The following is a 19,091-nucleotide window of genomic DNA, read 5'->3' as shown; positions in this document are numbered from 1 at the left end:
TCACAGGCATAACTGCTAAGTAGGAAAGATCTGACTCTTGTATCCTGAGCATTTACAAAGTGATGGTGCTGGACATTTTTCCAGAACATCCTGGTTTACTACTCTTCCTCTTTCCACAATGACTGGGCAGCTCAAGGCATTAATTTCCAATCTGTAGATCAGGGATATGAACATCAGACAGACCTGCCTGAAGAAGAAGAATAATCTCTGAAGCAAGGACTAGCTACTACTGCTTGTCTGCAGCACTTGGCAAAATCACATCCAGCTTTGAGTGGGCATCCATAAGTTTCAGGTTACTTTGACACAGATAAGCTATGAGTAATCCAAGCCTCACCAGGAAGTCAAACTAAGCCTCAGTGCTAATACCTTCATACAGGCTGTGCAAAGATCAGGGGCAGAAAATACCCTCCTCTGCTACAATATTAAATAGGAAGGACAGATTTAAAAATGCAAGAAATATTTCTTGGCCCTAAAGAAAGCTGCAGGCCCCCATTCATGAACTGCAGTTAACACTTAACATCTGTAGTTTATTTGTAAAGCTAAGAAGCTTGTATATATATATATTTTTTTTTTCCACTGTCATGGCAAGGAGGCTCAAAGAAGCTATGAAAGGCATTTACTATTTGCCAGGGAACAAGGGTGAAAATGATATTGTTCAGAGAGCACCAGGGGAAGGATTACACCCAGTCAAAACAGAAAGTTGTGAAAAGAGCAAGTCACCTGCAATCCTTTTCATTTGGCTCTGATCATTACTTGATGCCCTTGTCCAGAACCTGCTACCCAAATAAGTGTTCTTTACCAACCTGAAATCTAAGTTCACAATCTAAGTTTCAAAACAAATTACATGTGCAATTTTACCAAAATTACTGGATTTTTAAGATAAACCGCTGCAAATAACTTGCTACATTTTATTTGCCAAATAAAGATATTTAAAACAAGATGAATTAATTATTTTGGTAGATATCTACTTCCTCTATTTGTTTCTAAATAAGTTACTCTTATCTTTTTAAATATTAAAATCAACCTACTCAGGAAATATAGCTGATCCCAAATGAGAGAGTTCTTCATCTTCAATTGTGAAGCCATTACAGTTAACCTAAGAAAAAAGAGAAAGGTGCTGGATGAGCTTCTGGTCAGCTGAGTACCCTTCATGTATTCCCATATCACTTTCTCATACATCAAACACAATTGCAGAAATTTGCTTACAATTTTTCATCCTCACAGGGAGCTCCATGACATCTCGACAAGTGAAGTGAGGACAAAGTCCCACTCCAAAGGAATGCACAGGACACTAAAGAACTGATGGTCCAACGCTTGCACCTGCTCAGGACACATCTAGTGAATTGCAACCAAGAGAAGCAGGGCTCAAAACCAGCACACAAAACCTCAGCCCAACATGGGGCAAGGAGATTTCATTGGGCCATAACAAGGAAAGGGCCAAAGCAGAACTACACATGCAAAGAGGAAAGAAGGGCAGCAAACTCAATCAGGATGGGGTAGTGCAGAGCCTTGATATGTCACAGAGACCTGCCACAATGGCACCTGTCACCAAAGATTAAAGTACATGTGAAAACAACAACAGCACTGAGAAAGACGAACCTCATAAAGACATAGAATAGGAGGGGACAGAAAAAGGACAGAGTATGAGAGGAAGTGTATTCCTAATTTAAACAGACACAGGATCAAAAGAACATGTTCACAAACCTCTCTTACAGAATAGATTTAAGCAGGTTTTTAAACCTTCTCACTTTTGTTCTCAACCAAGTCAAAGGAATCTTACAGAAGTGTCAGCTTTTTTCATGTGGTTTGTATGACTTTAAGTGGCCAAAATGCACCTCAGTCAAGTACTTTATTCTACTTCCACTTCAAATCCCACACACACCGACACAAAGAGAACCCTCTCCACATTCACCATTATGTCCCTACAAGCATGAAAAAAGCACCAGTAACACTCTAAAACAACTACTCACTAAAACAACATGGCCAAGCACAGTTACAGCTAGAAAAGGCCCAGGAACAGTCAATCAAGTTTAGTGCAGCATTTGTTTTGGAAAGGGTAAGAGCTGACAAGAAGTACCACCAATAGTAATCACAGAACCATTAAATAGTTTGGGTTGGAAGGGACTGTAAAGATCAAGTTCCAGTCCTCCTTTTCTCCAATTCTCAGAGGCAGGGACACCTTCCAGTAGACCAGGTTGCTCACCAAGCAAAGTGATATGCCCCATAAGCTGGAATGCAGCCTGGACTGGCTTTTAGAAATACACAAATATCCAAAGCCACTCCTCAGGTATGAACTGTTCAGGGTGAATCCACAATTAAGGCAAGTATCCTGATTCTCTCATCAGTATCTCTGCTATCTTTACTTGATCTTTATCCTGTTATTTTTAGCAATATAGCACCCAAAGGTTCCCAGTCTCTCAAGATGGGCATGCTAGTGCACTGGCCAATGTAAGAGCATACCTGAACCAAAACCAAAAAATAATTGCTGAATGCAAAAACAATAGAAGGGAAAGATAATATCAACAGCAAGTAAGAACATAAGGCTACAAAAGGCCGATAAAGAACAGCTTGATGATTCTGAACCACAGGGAAATATTTAAAAATATGTAGTGAGTTATCATCAACTGCCCTCCACTAAACCAGAAACAACACACTTCATGAAAGTATCATATTAGAAATGACACAAGAGGAGGGATTAGAAGGGATGAGATATCACTGGTTTTACCAGATGAATGTATGACTAAAACCAGATAAAGTGGGGAGAGTGAAGAGACAACAGCAGTAAAACTGGAGTTCAAGGTTGTTCCAAATGGTGGAAAAGAGAATGTACAAAGGGAGGCACAAAATGCAAAGTCTTCAAGGAAAGGGTGAGATGCTGGAACTTGAGGCAAGTGAGAAACTGTTTGAAAAATATGACAAGGTGAGGCTGAGGAAGAAAAACTCCAGCCTCAAGAGCTATATTCCATGGGGACAAAAGTGAGTAGAATGATGCCAACAGCTGGAGAGGAGAGCAGTGAAATCAGAGTAAGTGTTGAAGGAAAACAAAGAAGCAGCAGCATATCCATACTACTGGTTCTAGGTCAAGTTAACTAATTATTAGGAAATATGTTTGCACAGCTCAGGTACAAGCATACCTCCCATTCTTCTGGAAAGATTTATCCTGGGACTAACACCTCAGAAGGTTGCATCCTGTAAAATGCTTCTGAGAAGCATCCAGATGATTTCTGGAGATTTTAGTTCAAAAAATTCTAATGTCCACAGTGGCAGAGAGCTACCTGATTATCAGGATGAGCTTAAAGTAACATCAATAGAGACATGGGTGACATCAATAGAGATGACTGGATGGAATATGAGATCTGGGAGTCAGCAGCTCACAGAAGTCAGCTAAAGTACCACAATCTGGTGGAGCTGCTCTTAGACAGGACATGAAACAAAAGTTATTATAGCCAAAATAATGAAATCTTTGGGGAATTCTGGCTACATTCTAACAAAAACATTCAGAAATAGCACAAGAAACTAACATCTTCAATGTATTCCTCTGACAAATATAAATTTTAAAGTTTTCAAAAGAGAAAAAAACCTCATCATTGAAAGGAAGTGTGCAATTAGAAACAACACAAGGGATGATAAGCAGATGCTAAACATCCTAAAGAATCATTCCCCTACAGAGTAAGAGTACCTCTGTAGTAAGGAAATAGTAACTGTGCCTCCTTGTTGGTACATGCCCAGTTCTACCAAAGAAGATATTTCCATCTCAGCTTTCATCACAGAAGTGCATCATTTGCCCCCATCTCAAGATATTATTTTACTCAGAAACCTAAGCACAAAAGTAGCTCATATTGAAGCAAAAGAGGGAAAAGAAGAAAATGGATCTTTCAGTATTCCACTGGTGTATTATTCCTTCCACTACAATACATCCAATTCAGATGCATATGAAAAGTAGGTGAGAAAAAAGAAGTGACATATCAGAAGTTATCTAACAAGACATCCTGACTTTCCTTCATCTCTCCAGATGGCCAAACCACCTGACTACATTTAAAAGCCACTCACCAGATAAAAGTTTTAGGCTGCGCTTTCTGCTGCTCTTTCTACGTCTCTGAAGTTTACTCCCTGTGAAGGTCAAACACAATGATGACCTGCCCAGCAAGGATTTCCACAAGTTTGAAGCCTGAATGAAGGATTTGCCTCTGCAGGGTCTCAGACCAGCAGCCTTCCATGTTAGTTCAACAACAGCCACACAATGTTTGGCCCACAAGAAGCTTAACTTTGACAGGGTTTATTAAAGGCTGTTTTCCCTTTTCTTCAGTGTTTGAGAAGCACTCCATGGAAAGTCTGCAGACAAGAGTCTCCCCTCAGGATGGAAGTGGGGCACATCCAGCCACTACTGCTAGGTGAAGCACATCTCCATCAAGTATAGTCATTTGTCCTTAAGATAAACAAAGAGCTACCATTTCCACTGCCATTAACATTCTCCCCTTTCAGAAAGGCTAAACTCCTATAGCACCATCCACCTAAGCAGGCTGTGTTCTAGCCAACTTACTTGTGCAAAGAGAACTACAAGGGCAGCATTGTCAGGGTAGTCCAAGTGCTTTGAGTAAAAGTGATGAAGAGCAGCAATGTCGTTCTGAATCAGCTCTCTCTTTTCATTGTCTAGTTTGTCAAGGTCTGTGGACAAAAAATACATTTCATTTCAGTAACAGGAAAACCCATCCAAGTAGCCTTAGGTTAGAAAAGGCCCAGATTTTAACAGAAACCCCTGAGGGATAAACCACTTGGAAGTACTGCAAGAAGTGCCTGCTCTTCCACACACATAATGTTGCCTCTGCTAAAGCCACACGTGTGCTACAAGAACATAAAATCACAGAATCACACGGTTGGAAGAGACCTCCAAGATCACAGAGTCCAGCACATGCCCAACATGAAGGATTAAAAAGCATTTTCTGACATCATTAGGTTAGCAGATAATTGGACACAGACTACTTTCTTGGGAGAAAGGTTGTAGTCTCTAAAGCACTCCAGTGAACTCCAGCAAACAGCCCAGCAGCCCTGGATCTCTGGAAGCCTTTCAGCTGGGGATAGCTGTCCTCAGCTGTCTGACACGACCTTCCCAGCCACATGGTCCCACCCACTGTGCCATGAGCCAACACTGAACATCACCCACCGGAAAGCATGCTTTCTAGAATGAAACTTTTTCATACTGACCTGTTCCTTAGCAGCACAAAGCAGCCCAAACTGCTGCTAAGGTTGCTTATCCCTGCTGCTTTTAAAATATGTGGTCTTTCCTAGCACAGAAGCTCCAGCTATTTGTGGCCACCCATGACAGGGATCCAGCAACAACACTGGGGCTGGCTACAGGAGTTTGCTTTGCAGCAGGAGGAGGAGAACATGAGGGTGCCCAGGAATACAATCCACCAGACCTATTGCAGGCACCTGCTTTAGGAGGCAGCAAACAGTGCCTGAAAGTGCCCACATCTCCATGGGTTGGGGGGTGACCACCAACAAAGATGTTCCCAGCTATCTATTAATAGGAGACAGCAGGAATATCAGTGGAAATGTCTTGGCACACCTGCCAACTGTATTTCATTATGGGTTTCTCCAGAGATTTACCCTCAGGCCCATGACAAGTTCTAGCCAAAGCCATGGCCACTGAGCCTTTCCCTACCTGGTCCATGCAGAGTAAGCTAGATGATCCACCATGTGCTCCTGGTCCCCTCTCTCTACCCTCAAGAGCAGAATTTTTTGGAAGTTTTTTCCTAATCCACTCTTTCACAGTGGCAGTGTTACTAGTTCTCTCCTGCTCTCTCCAACTCAAAATAATAATGGAGAGAAAAGGCTGCACAACAGTCAGAGAAGGAGGAAATTATTTGTAAAAGCAGATGTGAATTCTGGGCGAGTCACGAAAAACACCAAGGAAAATGAAATGGGAGCATTTGATGAGAATGAAGACAAATCAGAAATAAGAAATTCTGAGCTTCCAGCTGACAGCCAGGTGCCTTTTCCTGTCCTGTGTATGGTGTTGCAAAGCATAAGACAACTGATAAAGGTGTTCTAAGCAGTGAGGTGAGTCAAAAAGCAGCAGGAACAGGGGTGCTTGCTAACAAAACAAAGGCTTCTAGAGGACAAATGGGACACTGCAACAGAAAAAAACATTTCAGCTTTTTATTTCTCAAATTAATAAATTATTGAATACAAGCTACAATGCAGAAGAATACACAGAAACTTACTCATTCTCCTCAAACTCAATCCTGCCACCTTACCTGTAGAACTATCCTTGCCATAGGCAAAGTTAAATGTTGGCATTTTTCCCCCTTGTTCCCCCAGTTGTCCCAAAAGCAATGACAGGAGTTTTTGTTCAGGAAGCAAATACTTGGTTGGTTACTCTGCTACTCCAGTCCTAGCAATGAGTACATTAATTCAGCATTTTGTAAAAGGTTTTGGAAGCCAAGAGAGTGAGTAATGTGAATATACAACCCATTGCCTCTGTGTATATTATGCTCAGCACCAAGAAAGAAAACAACAGACTGCTGAAAACTGTGCCAGGATGGGTACTAATGCTCAGTTTCTAACTCAGCCTTACTGGATGTAAACAGTAGCTTTCCAGTTAAAAGCAAACCATTGCCTTATCTCCTTCTTTAGATTATTTTAGAGCATTTAGGACATGGAATCATATATAAAATGTCAGATTTGACTGGCAGTGACAGATACTGAAGCACAGTCCAGAGGGCTCTGCAATTAGCCCCTTAGTCACTGTCACCATCAAGCAACTCTGCTGTCTCTGATTTTATGCCTCCTGGTAACAAATACCAGCTATTTTAATTTTGCAACATTACAATTCTCAAAAGACACTAGAATACCAGAGAACCAAGAGATGGATGTATGCTACATAATTAACTCTGTCTAGGTTTTCATCCTTGTTTCACAGCTCCCACAAACAGCCAAGAAAAAAAAAAAAAAAAGAAAGAAGAGCACTGCACTTTCAAAAAAAATGAGGAACTACAATTCTCTTTGTTTACTCCTTTCCTCCAGCAGAAGCAGGATTTTCTGAAAGGTGTTGACGGAGGGGAGCCATGGGGAAACAAATCATTAATATAGTTAAGTCAAAACCTCTGTTTACCTCCAAGCCTTTTTTACTTACGTGATTCAAATTCTTTTACAGCAAGCAGCTTCTCTGACTGTGTTCTTTCAGGGTGAGTTTTCTAACAACAAGGGAAAAAAAATTTAATGTTTCACTTCAGCAGTTTTGTGTACTCATTCAGAATTTGGGAATTCCTACCTGCAAGACAAACCCAAATCTACAGTCTATGGAACTTATAAGAGTGGATGAACAGCAATGAGTTAAATTGACTGCCCTAACTAAAAGCATAGAAATATCCTCTCCACATCAAATTAGGCAGCCAAAGATGAACTCCTCTCAAATTTATATACATAAACTGAAACAGTATTTTAAATATGTCATTTGCTTTGTTCTAGACACCCAGAAAGCTGCTAACAATAGCAAGCAGGCAGAAGACAGGCTTTGCTTTGAGGAAAGTGAATAAACTGACTGTTGACAGAGTTCAAAAGCAATGCTCCACTGTTGGCCTAAGGCCACTTCTTTGTGATCTTGGCCATTAAATATGGCTTTGCAGGTGGCCCAGCAGCTGAGGTTCAGGGACTGTGGTTTGCATATTTAGCTTTTATATGACATGTAGGGTTCTCCCCCCTCGCTGTAAGCGATAAAAGCAGAAATTTACTCCAACGACTTTTTGTCATTAAACATTCAATTTTGTTTGTGGATCACCCCCAAAAGGCACTTTAATTAAGACACACACGTGTACATTCATGCACACACATCTACACACACAGCAAGGATGCAGCTACCTTCCCAGCAGGCCACCAAAATCCTCCCTACATACAGTATCCAGGTTGCCCTTGTCACATAAGCAGACCTCAATCACAAAAATTTGCTTCAAAGAACATTTATTTTTGCAGAGAGAGTTTAGAGCTCTATGAAGAAACACAGCACAATAACCTTGAAACTCATGAATCCCATCCCCTCCCTGTACGTACTTGTGTTATCCTCAGTATCCATATAGTTAAGGAACACTGAAATGGAGGTTGACATTACAATCTTTCCTTACTCACAATATTATTTTTTTCAAACACCAAGGGTCTCTTTCAAACTCTGGTTTTCACCAGCTAACTCATAATCATAAATGTTTATACCTAATACCTCAGAGGTGCTTTGACTCACAAATGTACTGGGAGTTATATGCTACACAATGCTATGCAACTGTAGCTGGAAAATACTACAACAGACAACTGCTTAATAAAGGTATGAGTGCCTGCAGCCAGGTAATTCCAGAAACATTCCTTGGAATTAAACTCAAATACCAAATCCTATTCTTCTTTCTCTTAATTAGTGTGGTCTTGGTGTTTGCCCACATGTGTAACCAAGAGCTCAAATATACCAGAACAGAGGCTGAAACACCAATGTGAAACCATTAGTAAAGATCTCCAGGCTCTGTTCAGCAGTACCTTGGTCATAGGTTACAGCTGAAGACCTCACTAACTTTTCACTAGCTTCCTGCAACAGTCTCCAGCTGGACCATGCTGGCCCTGGTCCTTTAAAAAATAAGGTGATGCTCGCTAGATTGGAACAAAAGCTTGAGTCAGATTTAAGGGGTACAGCTATCCTGCTTTTTTTCAAACAAATTCACAAGGGATGAGCTGAGGTCAGAACATCTTCATTTACTCAATGGAAAAAAAGTATTAAATGACAAAGAAGCAAACCGACAACACAATTTATAAATCACCAGTTCTTATTGCTCAGATCAAGCATGTGAGGATGTAGTAGGTCTGAGCTTGATGACTTTAGTCTCAATTTCTTTTTCCCTGCCTTCCCTAGCACCAGAGCAGGAGCAAATCTCCCAAGCCTCGCCTTCTGCTCACCTGTTTGGCAAGGATCCTTGCTGTTAGCCTCACAGTCTCTGAGGGTTGCCAGTTCTGCCCAAAAGTGCACATGGAGGCACATTCCAGTTTGTGCATTGGCCAGTCTTCCTTCTGAAAACAGAGAAAAAAAATTTAAAACTGCCATGGAGATAAACTTATAAAAAAGGGGATGAAGCAAGTCCTGCCAGATCCTAGAGGTCAAGTGAAATGTGTTTCCTTTAAAAAATAAGGTGACGCTCACAAAATTGGAACAAAAGCTTGAGTCAGATTTAAGGGGTACAGCTATCCAGCTTTTTTCCAAACAAATTCACAAGGGATGAGCTGAGGTCAGAACATCTTCATTTACTCAATGGAAAAAAAGTATTAAATGACAAAGAAGCAAACCAACAACATGATTTATAAATCATCAGTTCTTATTGTTCAGATCAAGCATGTGAGGATATAGTAGGTCTGAGCTTGATGACTTCACTGGGTTCATTTCCATTTAATACTTTGGCCCCTCATTATGAGGTGACCCTGGTGAAATCAGGAGTAATGTGTCTGAAGTCAATGGATTCACAATCACTAAGAATCATTTGACTGTAAGGTCAAACACAAACATTCTGATGGAATTATCAGAATTTTTTCCCTAAATGTTGAAGAATGAAAGTACACATAGACAATGAAAAAACACTGATACTGACAAACATTTTAGTTAAATGTACAGAATATAGTTTAGGTAATGTATAGCATATTCCTAGCTCAACAGACAGTAACAACATACAGGAGTGATGGCACAAGGGACTCACTGGCTTTTGTCACTCTACAAGTTTCACTCAAGGCCACAGAATGTTCCAAACAATAGCACAGAATCACATATTAACAATCTGCACTAGCAGAGGCTGTCCTCAGACTGGATTACATTTCATTGTATTAATTCATTTAGACATGGAAATATTCAAGCAATGCACAGTTATTTATTGCTGTATCTCATCCCAAACACACATTTATAGCACTGTGTTAGAACAGACTCTGTCTGCTTAGGAAACATCAAATTTTGCTTTCATAACAGATTCAAACTGGTGTAAAACCCTAGCAGAGGAAAAAAAAAAAAAAAACTCACGACAAATCCTACAAATCTGCAAGTGAAAACTTGAAAATCTTTTAGCACCTTCCAGAAAGTTCTTAAATCCCATTATTGTGATTCACTCAGTATGGCAGATCCTGTGTTGGCCAATTCACCTCCAAATATAGAAATAATTTTAAAACCCACCAATAAAGCCCATCACAGTGACTGAGTGGCACAGAAGGAACAATTTCCCTCAGCTGCCTAACCAAACCTAAAGGGAAGAGCTGTTTGAAACACCAGGGAGACACACTGGAGGCTGTCTGAAGCATCTTCACAGGACTGGAAGATATGATACAGGACTTCTGGGAGATGGATTCTTTGTGGGAACTGCATCGAGCACCCCAAAGTCAGAAACAGTCAGAGGAAGCAGGATCCTCAGTGCCTCTTGCTGGTCAGCTTATTTACAGGTTTTGCAGATCAAAACAAAAGCCAAGATTACTACTTTCAGAGTTACTACACCAAAATTTCTTCCACTGAAAACAGTTATTTTAAGTCTCCTGGGCACAGACAGCTTTAGGAGGTTATTTTATTAGGAAAAGAAAGGTCAACACCTGCTCCAGCCTTGGATAGGATTTGAAGCAGTGCAACACTGCAAGGGTATTCAAGCCCATACAATGTCGACTTTGCTGTCCTTGATATCTCAGTATGGTACTTCCAAAAAAACCTACATACAGGCTGCTTGAAATATTCAGTGTAAATATTCTAAGAGGATGTGGCAATATAGACCAGAACCAAAATAGTATATTACACTGTAATCATGTCATGTGAAATTACACTCTCAACTCTCCTACAGCTGTCACACTACAAAATGCATCCCCAGAGAGACCCATTTCCTATGTATGCCCCAAAACCTTTTCTGGAAAATTCCTGACAGCCTTTGCTTAGGAATCTACAGGCTAAAGGCTAAAAAGAGACAGAGGGAAATCTCATCTCTCACCTCTTCTTGCTTACCCAGGACAGCCACTAACTTTAGCATGATTGTTCAAAAAGTGAAGGCACTGAACCTGAAGCTTTGCAGGATTCTCATCCATATACACTCATTAAATAAACAGGAGAAATTACCTGATAAAACAAAAAATCAAAATGCAAAATCACGTGTCTGTCTCTAAGCGGTGTTTTTTTAAGAAAAATCCATTTGTCCTTTTATTCTTTACACATCGTTAATTAAAATCTTTCCCCAGGCAGAATCATACTGAGTTATATGAACTGGTAGGGAGGTTAAAGGGACAAGATACGGCTGAATTGTGCAAAATGAGATAAAAGCCTGAAACACCACAAAAAAAAGAGAGTTCTGATGACTGAGTAATATCTGGGATAGAAACACCATGACAGCAGCTTTCCCTGCGATCACAGCAGGACTGTATTTTGCATTCTTTTCCACATTTTCCTCCAGGTAGTTTGAATTATAACAAGTAGCATTGTTCTAGCTGAATCCCTAATGCTACATTAATGGTATTTTCTTCCTATTATCATTACATCCACAATATTTTCCCCTTCATTTAGGGGTGATAACATTTTTGGAAGGGATGTTCTTTAAAGCTTATGCCTTTTACATCAAAGCATGGGAACACTCCTCTTCACCAAGTTCTTCAAAAAAATTCTGCCATCCAGGACTACTGGATTGATTCCCAGGACACTGTCTTATACCTCACTGTAGGAGAAAAACAACAAGTGACAAAATATTAAAGAAAAATAAAACTCATGTCCAAACAAATGTTCTTATACCTCCTTTTTCACATGGGCTTTTTCAATACTAAATAAAAACTCTGTTCTATTTCACTCAATTGAAAAGAAACACACATAAACACCAGAGAGAAATTATGGGCAAGCCAGTGCAGGGGTTAAGCTCACTTCTTCAAAATATTAAGGCCCAATTGTGATCAAATGGCATCCAAATCCTTCACTGAATTTCAGTGAGGTGACTTCTGATGTCTGATATTAATTGGTAAAGTTCTCTGATGCAGCCTTTCAACAAGCACTGAAGGTAGAAGTTTTATATATCTTCACAGCCATCCTTCCCTATCATCATTTACCAAACGCTGGGCTACAGAAGGGGTTTGACTTTCATGGGTTAACATTTAACAGGTTCACAGAGACATTTACCAAAGAAAAATACATTAGAAAACTTTTTGTATAGGGGATGGACACATTGCAATCTTGCAGTGTCAAACTCCTTTTGTGCAGAATCATAACAGCAAAAAATTTTGCATTTTTTTCTAGATCTTAACAGAGAGAAGCAGGCAATTTCTACAAGGTCCCATTTAAAACACACCTGCTTAATGCTAATTACAGGCGTGCAACTACATTTTGTGGCTTATTAGGTGGTCAAAAATACCTGTTTCACTCGCTCCAGCAATACCAACTACAGCAGCTTTAACATGATACGTTAGGAAAAACCCATAAATGGTTTGTTCAAAATATATTTCAAATGCTGAAAATCACCACAGAAACATCTCCTTCTGCACACTGGCTAGCTGCTCTCCACTCTCTTTGGGATACATGATAGCCACGTGTAATAACAGCAGGAGGAGTTCCAGTAGCTGGTTCAAGTTCACCACATAACTGTCTTAAAACATTTCTCTTCAGGGTGTTTCAGCAGCTAATTTCTAAAGAGAATAAATGAGCACACGTCTCTTCCTGCTTGACTAAAATTATTATAATACAAGAAGTCAAGACCCAAACAGCTGCAGATGGGGGCTGAAATCCACTATTATAATAACAGGCCTGTGCTCCAAGGAGGTGAAACTGCAGAGTAGGATGGTGTGAATCTGCTGGAAATCACAATCCCTTTTACAAGGAGACCTGGATTAGGGTTTGGGAAAAGATACAGCCAGCAAACCCAGACTAGATTCATCCCACAAAACCTTAAAAGCAGCAAGGACAGGTAGTAAAGGCAACTTCCACTCTCATGTGCCCTGACTCCACACCTACACAAACATCCAGCTTAATGCAGGCCAAACATGTGGTTATCCATCCCAAAAGCAAAATAAGAGACCAAAATAGGAACAACAAGGAGCTGTGCCAAAGCCTGTGTGTGTGCATAGATCCACCCCTCATAGATCTACCTCTCCACACAATGAGCAAGAATTCCTATGAATTGTGGTGTAGGACATCTTTAATCCCAGTGTGCCTCAGGTGGTAAACATCTGTCTAACTGCATTGCATTGACTAACAAGGTACTAAGCAACATATGAAATCATACCATGCCCTTGCTGGGTGCATACAATTTTTAGCTGAACTGAGCAAAAAAATACAGATTTACAGGGCAAAATTAACTTATAAAATAAAAATTATATTAACAATGCCATGACAGTTCTCAAGTACAGCCCTGGCCTTTTATGTCTGTGGCATGATGCTTCACATCCATGCAGGCAAAATTTCCTGTATATTCCAGTGTTACAAATTCAGTATCAAGGCACAGATATCCATTTTAGCTTTTACAAAGAATTGCTGAACTGCTAAAAAGTGCCTTTGAACAAGACAGGGATGAAGATGCAATGCAGACTGTCTGCGTAGCACGTACAGTCAGTGAAGACTGGTTTCGAGAGAATGTTGTGCTTGAAGGTAATTTTCAAAGAATTCAATCTCAGCAATGTTCATAAATTTCATCAGACTGACTCAGAAGGGCCCAAAAGATGGAAGACAGTGTTATATCAACCAGGGAATCAAAAGCCATATGTACATCACCAGCAAGAGTGAGGTGCTAGTACCTGTGCACGTCATAGTATAGTTGAGACTTCAACAAAATCTAAAGAAGAGCATCTAGAGCATCATACCACACACCAACAGATGGGAAAGATTCTAATTCTCTAACTTATCAGACAGACAAGCTTTTGCTGAGCATCAGCTTTGGCAGATTTAAGGACACTCAATTTGAGCAGTTCAGGTTGTTACTCTAAGAACATGTCCCTCTAGAGAGAGAGAATTGTGACCACCAAAATAGAAAAATTTAAAAAAAATACATATACAAAACTTTGCCAGGAAAAAAAACCAAGAAAATAAATCAATCCCTCCTTGTTTGTAAATATAAAAGTATAAACTTTGTCAAGGCTGAAGTCAGAACACTGAGGGAGGGCCACTTCGTGATGAAAGCAAAGGACCATGGATGAGAACAAATAAGTTGTTCTACTTCCAACAAGACATCTACTTGCTATTTTTCCCAGCACAAATTACTAAGCTTTCCTACTTCAGAAAATCTGGCTCAGCTGTTTCATAAACCATTGTACATTATATATAGTAAGAGAAGAAGCACACAGTCTCAGATAAAAGCTGCTAAACAGCTGCTTTGTTCAAGGATTTCCTTACCTCATCTAGTTAAAAGCTTGTAAGAAATAACAACACAAGGAAACATTTCTTAGAAATAAGCATTTTTCATTAATAAATCATAGGCTTTCTCTGCACTGTCTTTAAAGCTCATCCAGATTTTTCTCAAAACCCTTAAAGATGCTCATACAGTAAGCTTTCACTTTGGAAATTCTATGAAGTACTGCAAATTTTGTAAAAAATGCATTTATTTTAAACCTTTTGAGTTTTCCTGGTGCCTCAAAACCAAAAGGTTATTTGATTCACCCACAACTCACTAAGATTCTGTGGTGAAGCAGGAAGTTGGAGAGATAATAGAAGTAAAACTGAGGATAGGTCAGGCTTCTTTTGACAATTCTGCAACAGGAAAATAAGAGACATCCTCGAAATCAAAGCAACAGCCATGTCCAAAGTGCCTGGGAAGTGAGCAGCACAAACCACGACATCTCTGTCCAGGTAATGACAAGAGAGACTACCTGGCATGGACCCAGGCACCCAACAGCACGTTAACATGTGGGACAAGGTTTGGATTATTTATAGCTAACACACAGTTGCATGCCAGACCTTGGAACACTCAAATCATTCATAAGCATTGTTCCACACTCTATGTCCAGCACCACAGACCTTGTGTAGCTCATGTTATTCAACCAGCAACCCAGCTGAGTTTTTCCACACAGAAACTGGATAATTCTTCCTCATCAAGCTGAGGCCCAAAAAGTCTAGATTCTAATATTCTAATCCTCTCTTTTTTCTCTCTTTTTTTTTTTTTTTTTTTAAGATGCTTATTCTAATTTGAATTAAAAATTAAGTTAAACCTGCATGCAAATGTTTTGGACATCTTTGTATTGCTCTACTTTAGTATGCACTTATATCCTATATCCAAGGGCCTTTAAAAAAAGCAAAAAGAATAAAAGTTGCCACAGTGAGTAAGTTAGAAAGTCTAATAGGTCTCAAATGGTTATGACTGCTATCAGCTGTGGTAGTCTCAATACTCAAAATATTTCAAATATTAAAAAAAAAAAAAAAATCCTAAAAGAAAAGTCTTTCTCTCTCTCCTAAGATGGCTATTTAGTGATTTGATTTTTTTCCATTAGACACGGGATCTCTTACCAGTTTAGTGAGCTAGTGCTAAATTATTTGGTCTGTCCTTTAAGGAAGAAGTAATACAGACATAATTAGTGGGTTCACAGGCAGCTCTAATCAAAGTCTCAGTAGTACCAAGCCCTGAAGCTACTGATCTTGAAAGATTCATGCAGACCTTGTCGAAATCCTGTAATTGTCCGATGCACAACTCTGTGTTCAGTATCTGTGGGATGCCAGAACTGACTAGATTGCTATTAACCATAGCTACAATTAGAACATATCAGTTCAACACAAACAAAAATTGAAGTTCTGCAACCCCCACCCTCCCTCTCCCCACCCTCCCAAATTCCAGGACCATACCTGACATTCCACATTGCAGTAAAAGGCCTGTTTGCATCTTCCACACTTGGACAATCCTTCTTTCCTTAAAAAGAAAGCGGAAGTTATTATTTTCTAGAAACATGAATAAAATAAAACTGTATACTGGATCACTTTTTGCACACTATTTTGCATTTCACAATGGAAATTGTATTAGACTTTCAAAAGAACATTTTTCCAAGCAACTTTCATTATGCAAAAGCACTCTGCTTTCTTTATAAATTGCTGGGTTTGGAAACATGTTACTCTATGCTACTTGACAGCATCATTTTTTGCCACTATATGAAGTATAATGAGTTAAACTTCTTGTGTTTTGCAAACTTTAAAACTGCTCTGTGTACTTGTTCACCAATATTAACCCTTTGGCTCTGCTGTGACAACTCTGCTGCTTCTTTGGTTATAGAATGCATGACCTTTGTTGAGTAAATGCCTCCAAAAGCCAAGAAAAAACACTGTGTTATTAAATATACTGTTTGATCTCCTGTCACCTGACATCCCCTTACTGTCCCACCCTGTCTGCTCTGTCATCTGTGTATTCTGAGCAGTCCTAAGGCTCACACTCTCCTTTCTTATGTTTGTATATACCCCACCAGAGGGAACTGCCACAAGGAAGGTCCTTTTCTGCTTTAAAGTGCATGTGTTGCAACAGATCCCACCAAAAATAGAACATGTGTTACCCAACAAGTGACATTTTGGTATGACAGCAATAGGGATCTCTCAGCAGTATTGAATGCTTTTAAAATGTCTGCACACTCTCCCTGGCGTAAGTAGCAAAAAAAAAAGAAAATTTAAAAAAAAATAGCCTTACACTGAGGTAAGCTCACTGGAGTAAATCAAGGGTGAGGGTCCTCATATGATGTGATAGTGTACAACATTTTGGTGGCCACTGGTATTTGGAGCCCATAAAACCCAGTAAGTCTGGTGCCCTCTGATTGTATTTGCAAAGCAGACAAGGTGCAACATGAGCGAGCCGGGCTAACATCATGACTCCTCTCGCTGACATTACAACCGCGTATTTAAAGTAACAACCACTAGCTCATGCAAATACAATGTTACTGCCTCATTTTGCCCATGCTACCATAAAAGTTTTCACGACGACTTCGCCAAGTTTCCTTCCCACGGCTGGTGTGGAGCCCACAACCTCCCTGCTGGGGCTCTTTGCAAGCCCAAGCAGAGGAGCTTGGAATCTCGTACGTGCTAGTTCAGCGCTAATGCAACAGTCACAGACACAGAACACATGTCTGAGCACCGGCGGATCGCCTTACATCACCGAGACATCGTTCCTCTTAGTGGCACTTCATCACCCTGGTGTGAAAAAAGGTTCAGATTACCCCACTAGCTGCTGTCCTGCCGCAGCCAGAGCGTTCCTTGATCGCTGTGCTCCTCCAGAGCTCCAAAGGAGAAGACTGCATGGATAACAAGCAGCTGCTCCCGAAGATTACTAAAAGCTATTCCATGAGATAACTATTATCCTTACAGTATTACTCCATATCAGTGAAGTATGGAAGTATTCCCCAGTCCTTTGGCAAACAAATCTGAACATGACAAACAAAACCAGACGGCTTCTCTGGCACAAGGAAATTTGTGGTTAGGTACAAGAGCTAAAAAAACCCTAAAACCAAACACAACACTTCAATGCAAACTTTACAGGCTGGGAAAAGGTGTAAAGGAGGTAAGGAAAATCACCTCAGCTGCACCTGACTGCAAATTAATGGAACTCACTTCAGCTGTTTCACTAGGAACTATATTAGGTGTTCATATGCAAAAAGAGTGGTGAATCAAGTGACCAAGTCATAAGTAGATAAAGTAATGAGGAAAGAAAAAGGATGTATGGATAAAAATAGCAAAATTGCATCAGGTGGGGTTTTTTTTGTTTGTTTGTTTGTTGTTTGTTTTTTTTTAACTGAGGCAACTGTTAACCTTTACTCTGAGTTATAACCAGGTAAGCACTTAATTTCTCAGTAAGCTGTCAGAAGCCACAAAAAGTACTACACCTTCTAAAAATATGGTAGGGTGTGACGTGCCAGTGTCATATCCATGCTGAATTTGCTAAACCTAATACACCTTTTAATACACCCTGCAGCAGCTCATAGTGAGAGGTTTGAGGCAAACACTTGAATACCTCCCCTTCACGCAGGTCAGGAGGCAGCTGCAGAGGCCCCGGCAAACTCGAGCCCCTCGCATCCTTCCAGCACCAAGGAATCCCGAAGCACCAGGAGCAGGCAGCACTCCAGTCCCAGTGTCCCCAGCCATGCGACAAACAAGTTCTTGCACTGCCTGCGCTCCGCCCCAGTAAAGCAATTTGCAGACTAAGGTTTCAGACAGAGGTAATATACAAGTATTTCTGTATATTTCAATACGGAGATGTATATATTTCATTCACAGGTATTCCATCCGCACTAGGGAATGTGAAGCGTGAATCAGGCGATCGCAGACCCTTTCTCCCTTACCACACCTCCATTAAAACCAGCCAACACGAAGTTATGACAAACCTAGACGGATCAATGAAACTTCCTGCGGGAGGATGGTTACGCACGTGTCTACGTGACCGCCAGAGCACGGGAAGAGCAGAACTTTTTTTTTTCCCCTTTTCCTTTCTCTTTCCCGAGCTGCTGAGCACGGAAAGCCAGCTGTGACTTTACACCTCCACGCTGCCGCAGCACCGCCAGCCGAGCAGGGGGAAAGTTCTGCTCCTGCTGCCGCCCCGCAGCCGCCGCGGCCGCCGGGCGCCGCCCGGGCCCTACCTGGCGAAGCAGCCGTCGCAGTGGCTGCCGCGCTCGCTGACGGTCAGCACGGCCACGTAGGCCGGGCAGCTGAGCAGCAGCTCGCCCACGGCGAAGCGCCGCCGCGCCCGCAGCCCCCGGCCCTTGCCGGCGCTGGCGAACCTCTCCAGGCCGCCCAGCTGCGGCGCCGCCTCCGAGCGCATCCCGGCCGCGGGCAGGGCAGGGGAGCCGGGCGGGCTCCGGCGCTGCTCTCGGGAGCCCGGGGCCGCCGCCGCGCCGCCCGCCCGCCGCGGGAAGCGCCTCCTCCGGGCGGCGCGGGCTCCGCCGGCGGCTGCGCACCGGGACCCGCTGCCCGCCGAGGCCTGCCCGCGGCTCCGAGCTCCGAGCCCTGCCCGCAGCCCCGAGCCCTGCCCGCAGCTCCGAGCCCTGCCCGCAGCTCCGAGCCTTGCCCGCGGTTCCGAGCCCGAGCCCTGCCTGCAGCTCTGAGCCCTGCCCGCGGCTCCGAGCCCCGAGCCCTGCCCGCAGCTCCAGCTCCGAGCCCTGCCCGCAGCTCCAGCCCCGAGCCC

The 19,091-nt window shown here is 41.7% G+C and overlaps 1 protein-coding gene and 1 long non-coding RNA gene across 4 annotated transcripts in view; one reads left to right on the top strand and one right to left on the bottom strand.

Moving 5' to 3' along the window:
• SMYD2 (SET and MYND domain containing 2) overlaps positions 1 to 18,779 on the bottom strand; it is a 39,480-nt gene extending 20,701 nt beyond the window's left edge. Inside the window, exons 1-6 of one of the 3 annotated variants that reach the window (XM_021547557.3) lie at positions 18,547 to 18,779; positions 15,785 to 15,848; positions 8,932 to 9,042; positions 7,136 to 7,196; positions 4,541 to 4,665; positions 1,029 to 1,096 (exon numbers count right to left, since the gene is read on the bottom strand). In XM_021547557.3, the coding sequence (XP_021403232.1) occupies positions 1,029 to 1,096; positions 4,541 to 4,665; positions 7,136 to 7,196; positions 8,932 to 9,042; positions 15,785 to 15,848; positions 18,547 to 18,728 (611 nt within the window). In that variant the 5' untranslated portion in view covers positions 18,729 to 18,779. Of the gene's footprint in view, positions 1 to 1,028; positions 1,097 to 4,540; positions 4,666 to 7,135; positions 7,197 to 8,931; positions 9,043 to 10,976; positions 11,102 to 15,784; positions 15,849 to 17,133; positions 17,274 to 18,546 lie in introns of those variants that run through there. The other 2 variants (XM_077781885.2, XM_085576065.1) reach the window with 2 other exon arrangements.
• LOC146768045 (uncharacterized) lies at positions 17,484 to 18,802 on the top strand. Its single transcript, XR_014954021.1, has 3 exons — positions 17,484 to 17,660; positions 17,940 to 18,094; positions 18,188 to 18,802. It is a non-coding gene; the product is annotated as an uncharacterized LOC146768045 (long non-coding RNA).
• The last annotated feature ends 289 nt before the right edge of the window (positions 18,803 to 19,091 follow it).

The sequence above is a fragment of the Lonchura striata genome, chromosome 3, assembly GCF_050655825.1.
Source record: "Lonchura striata isolate lonStrDom1 chromosome 3, ASM5065582v1, whole genome shotgun sequence".
In the NCBI taxonomy this organism is placed as follows: Eukaryota; Metazoa; Chordata; class Aves; order Passeriformes; family Estrildidae; genus Lonchura; species Lonchura striata.
This window is presented reverse-complemented; position numbering and strand designations above follow the sequence as displayed.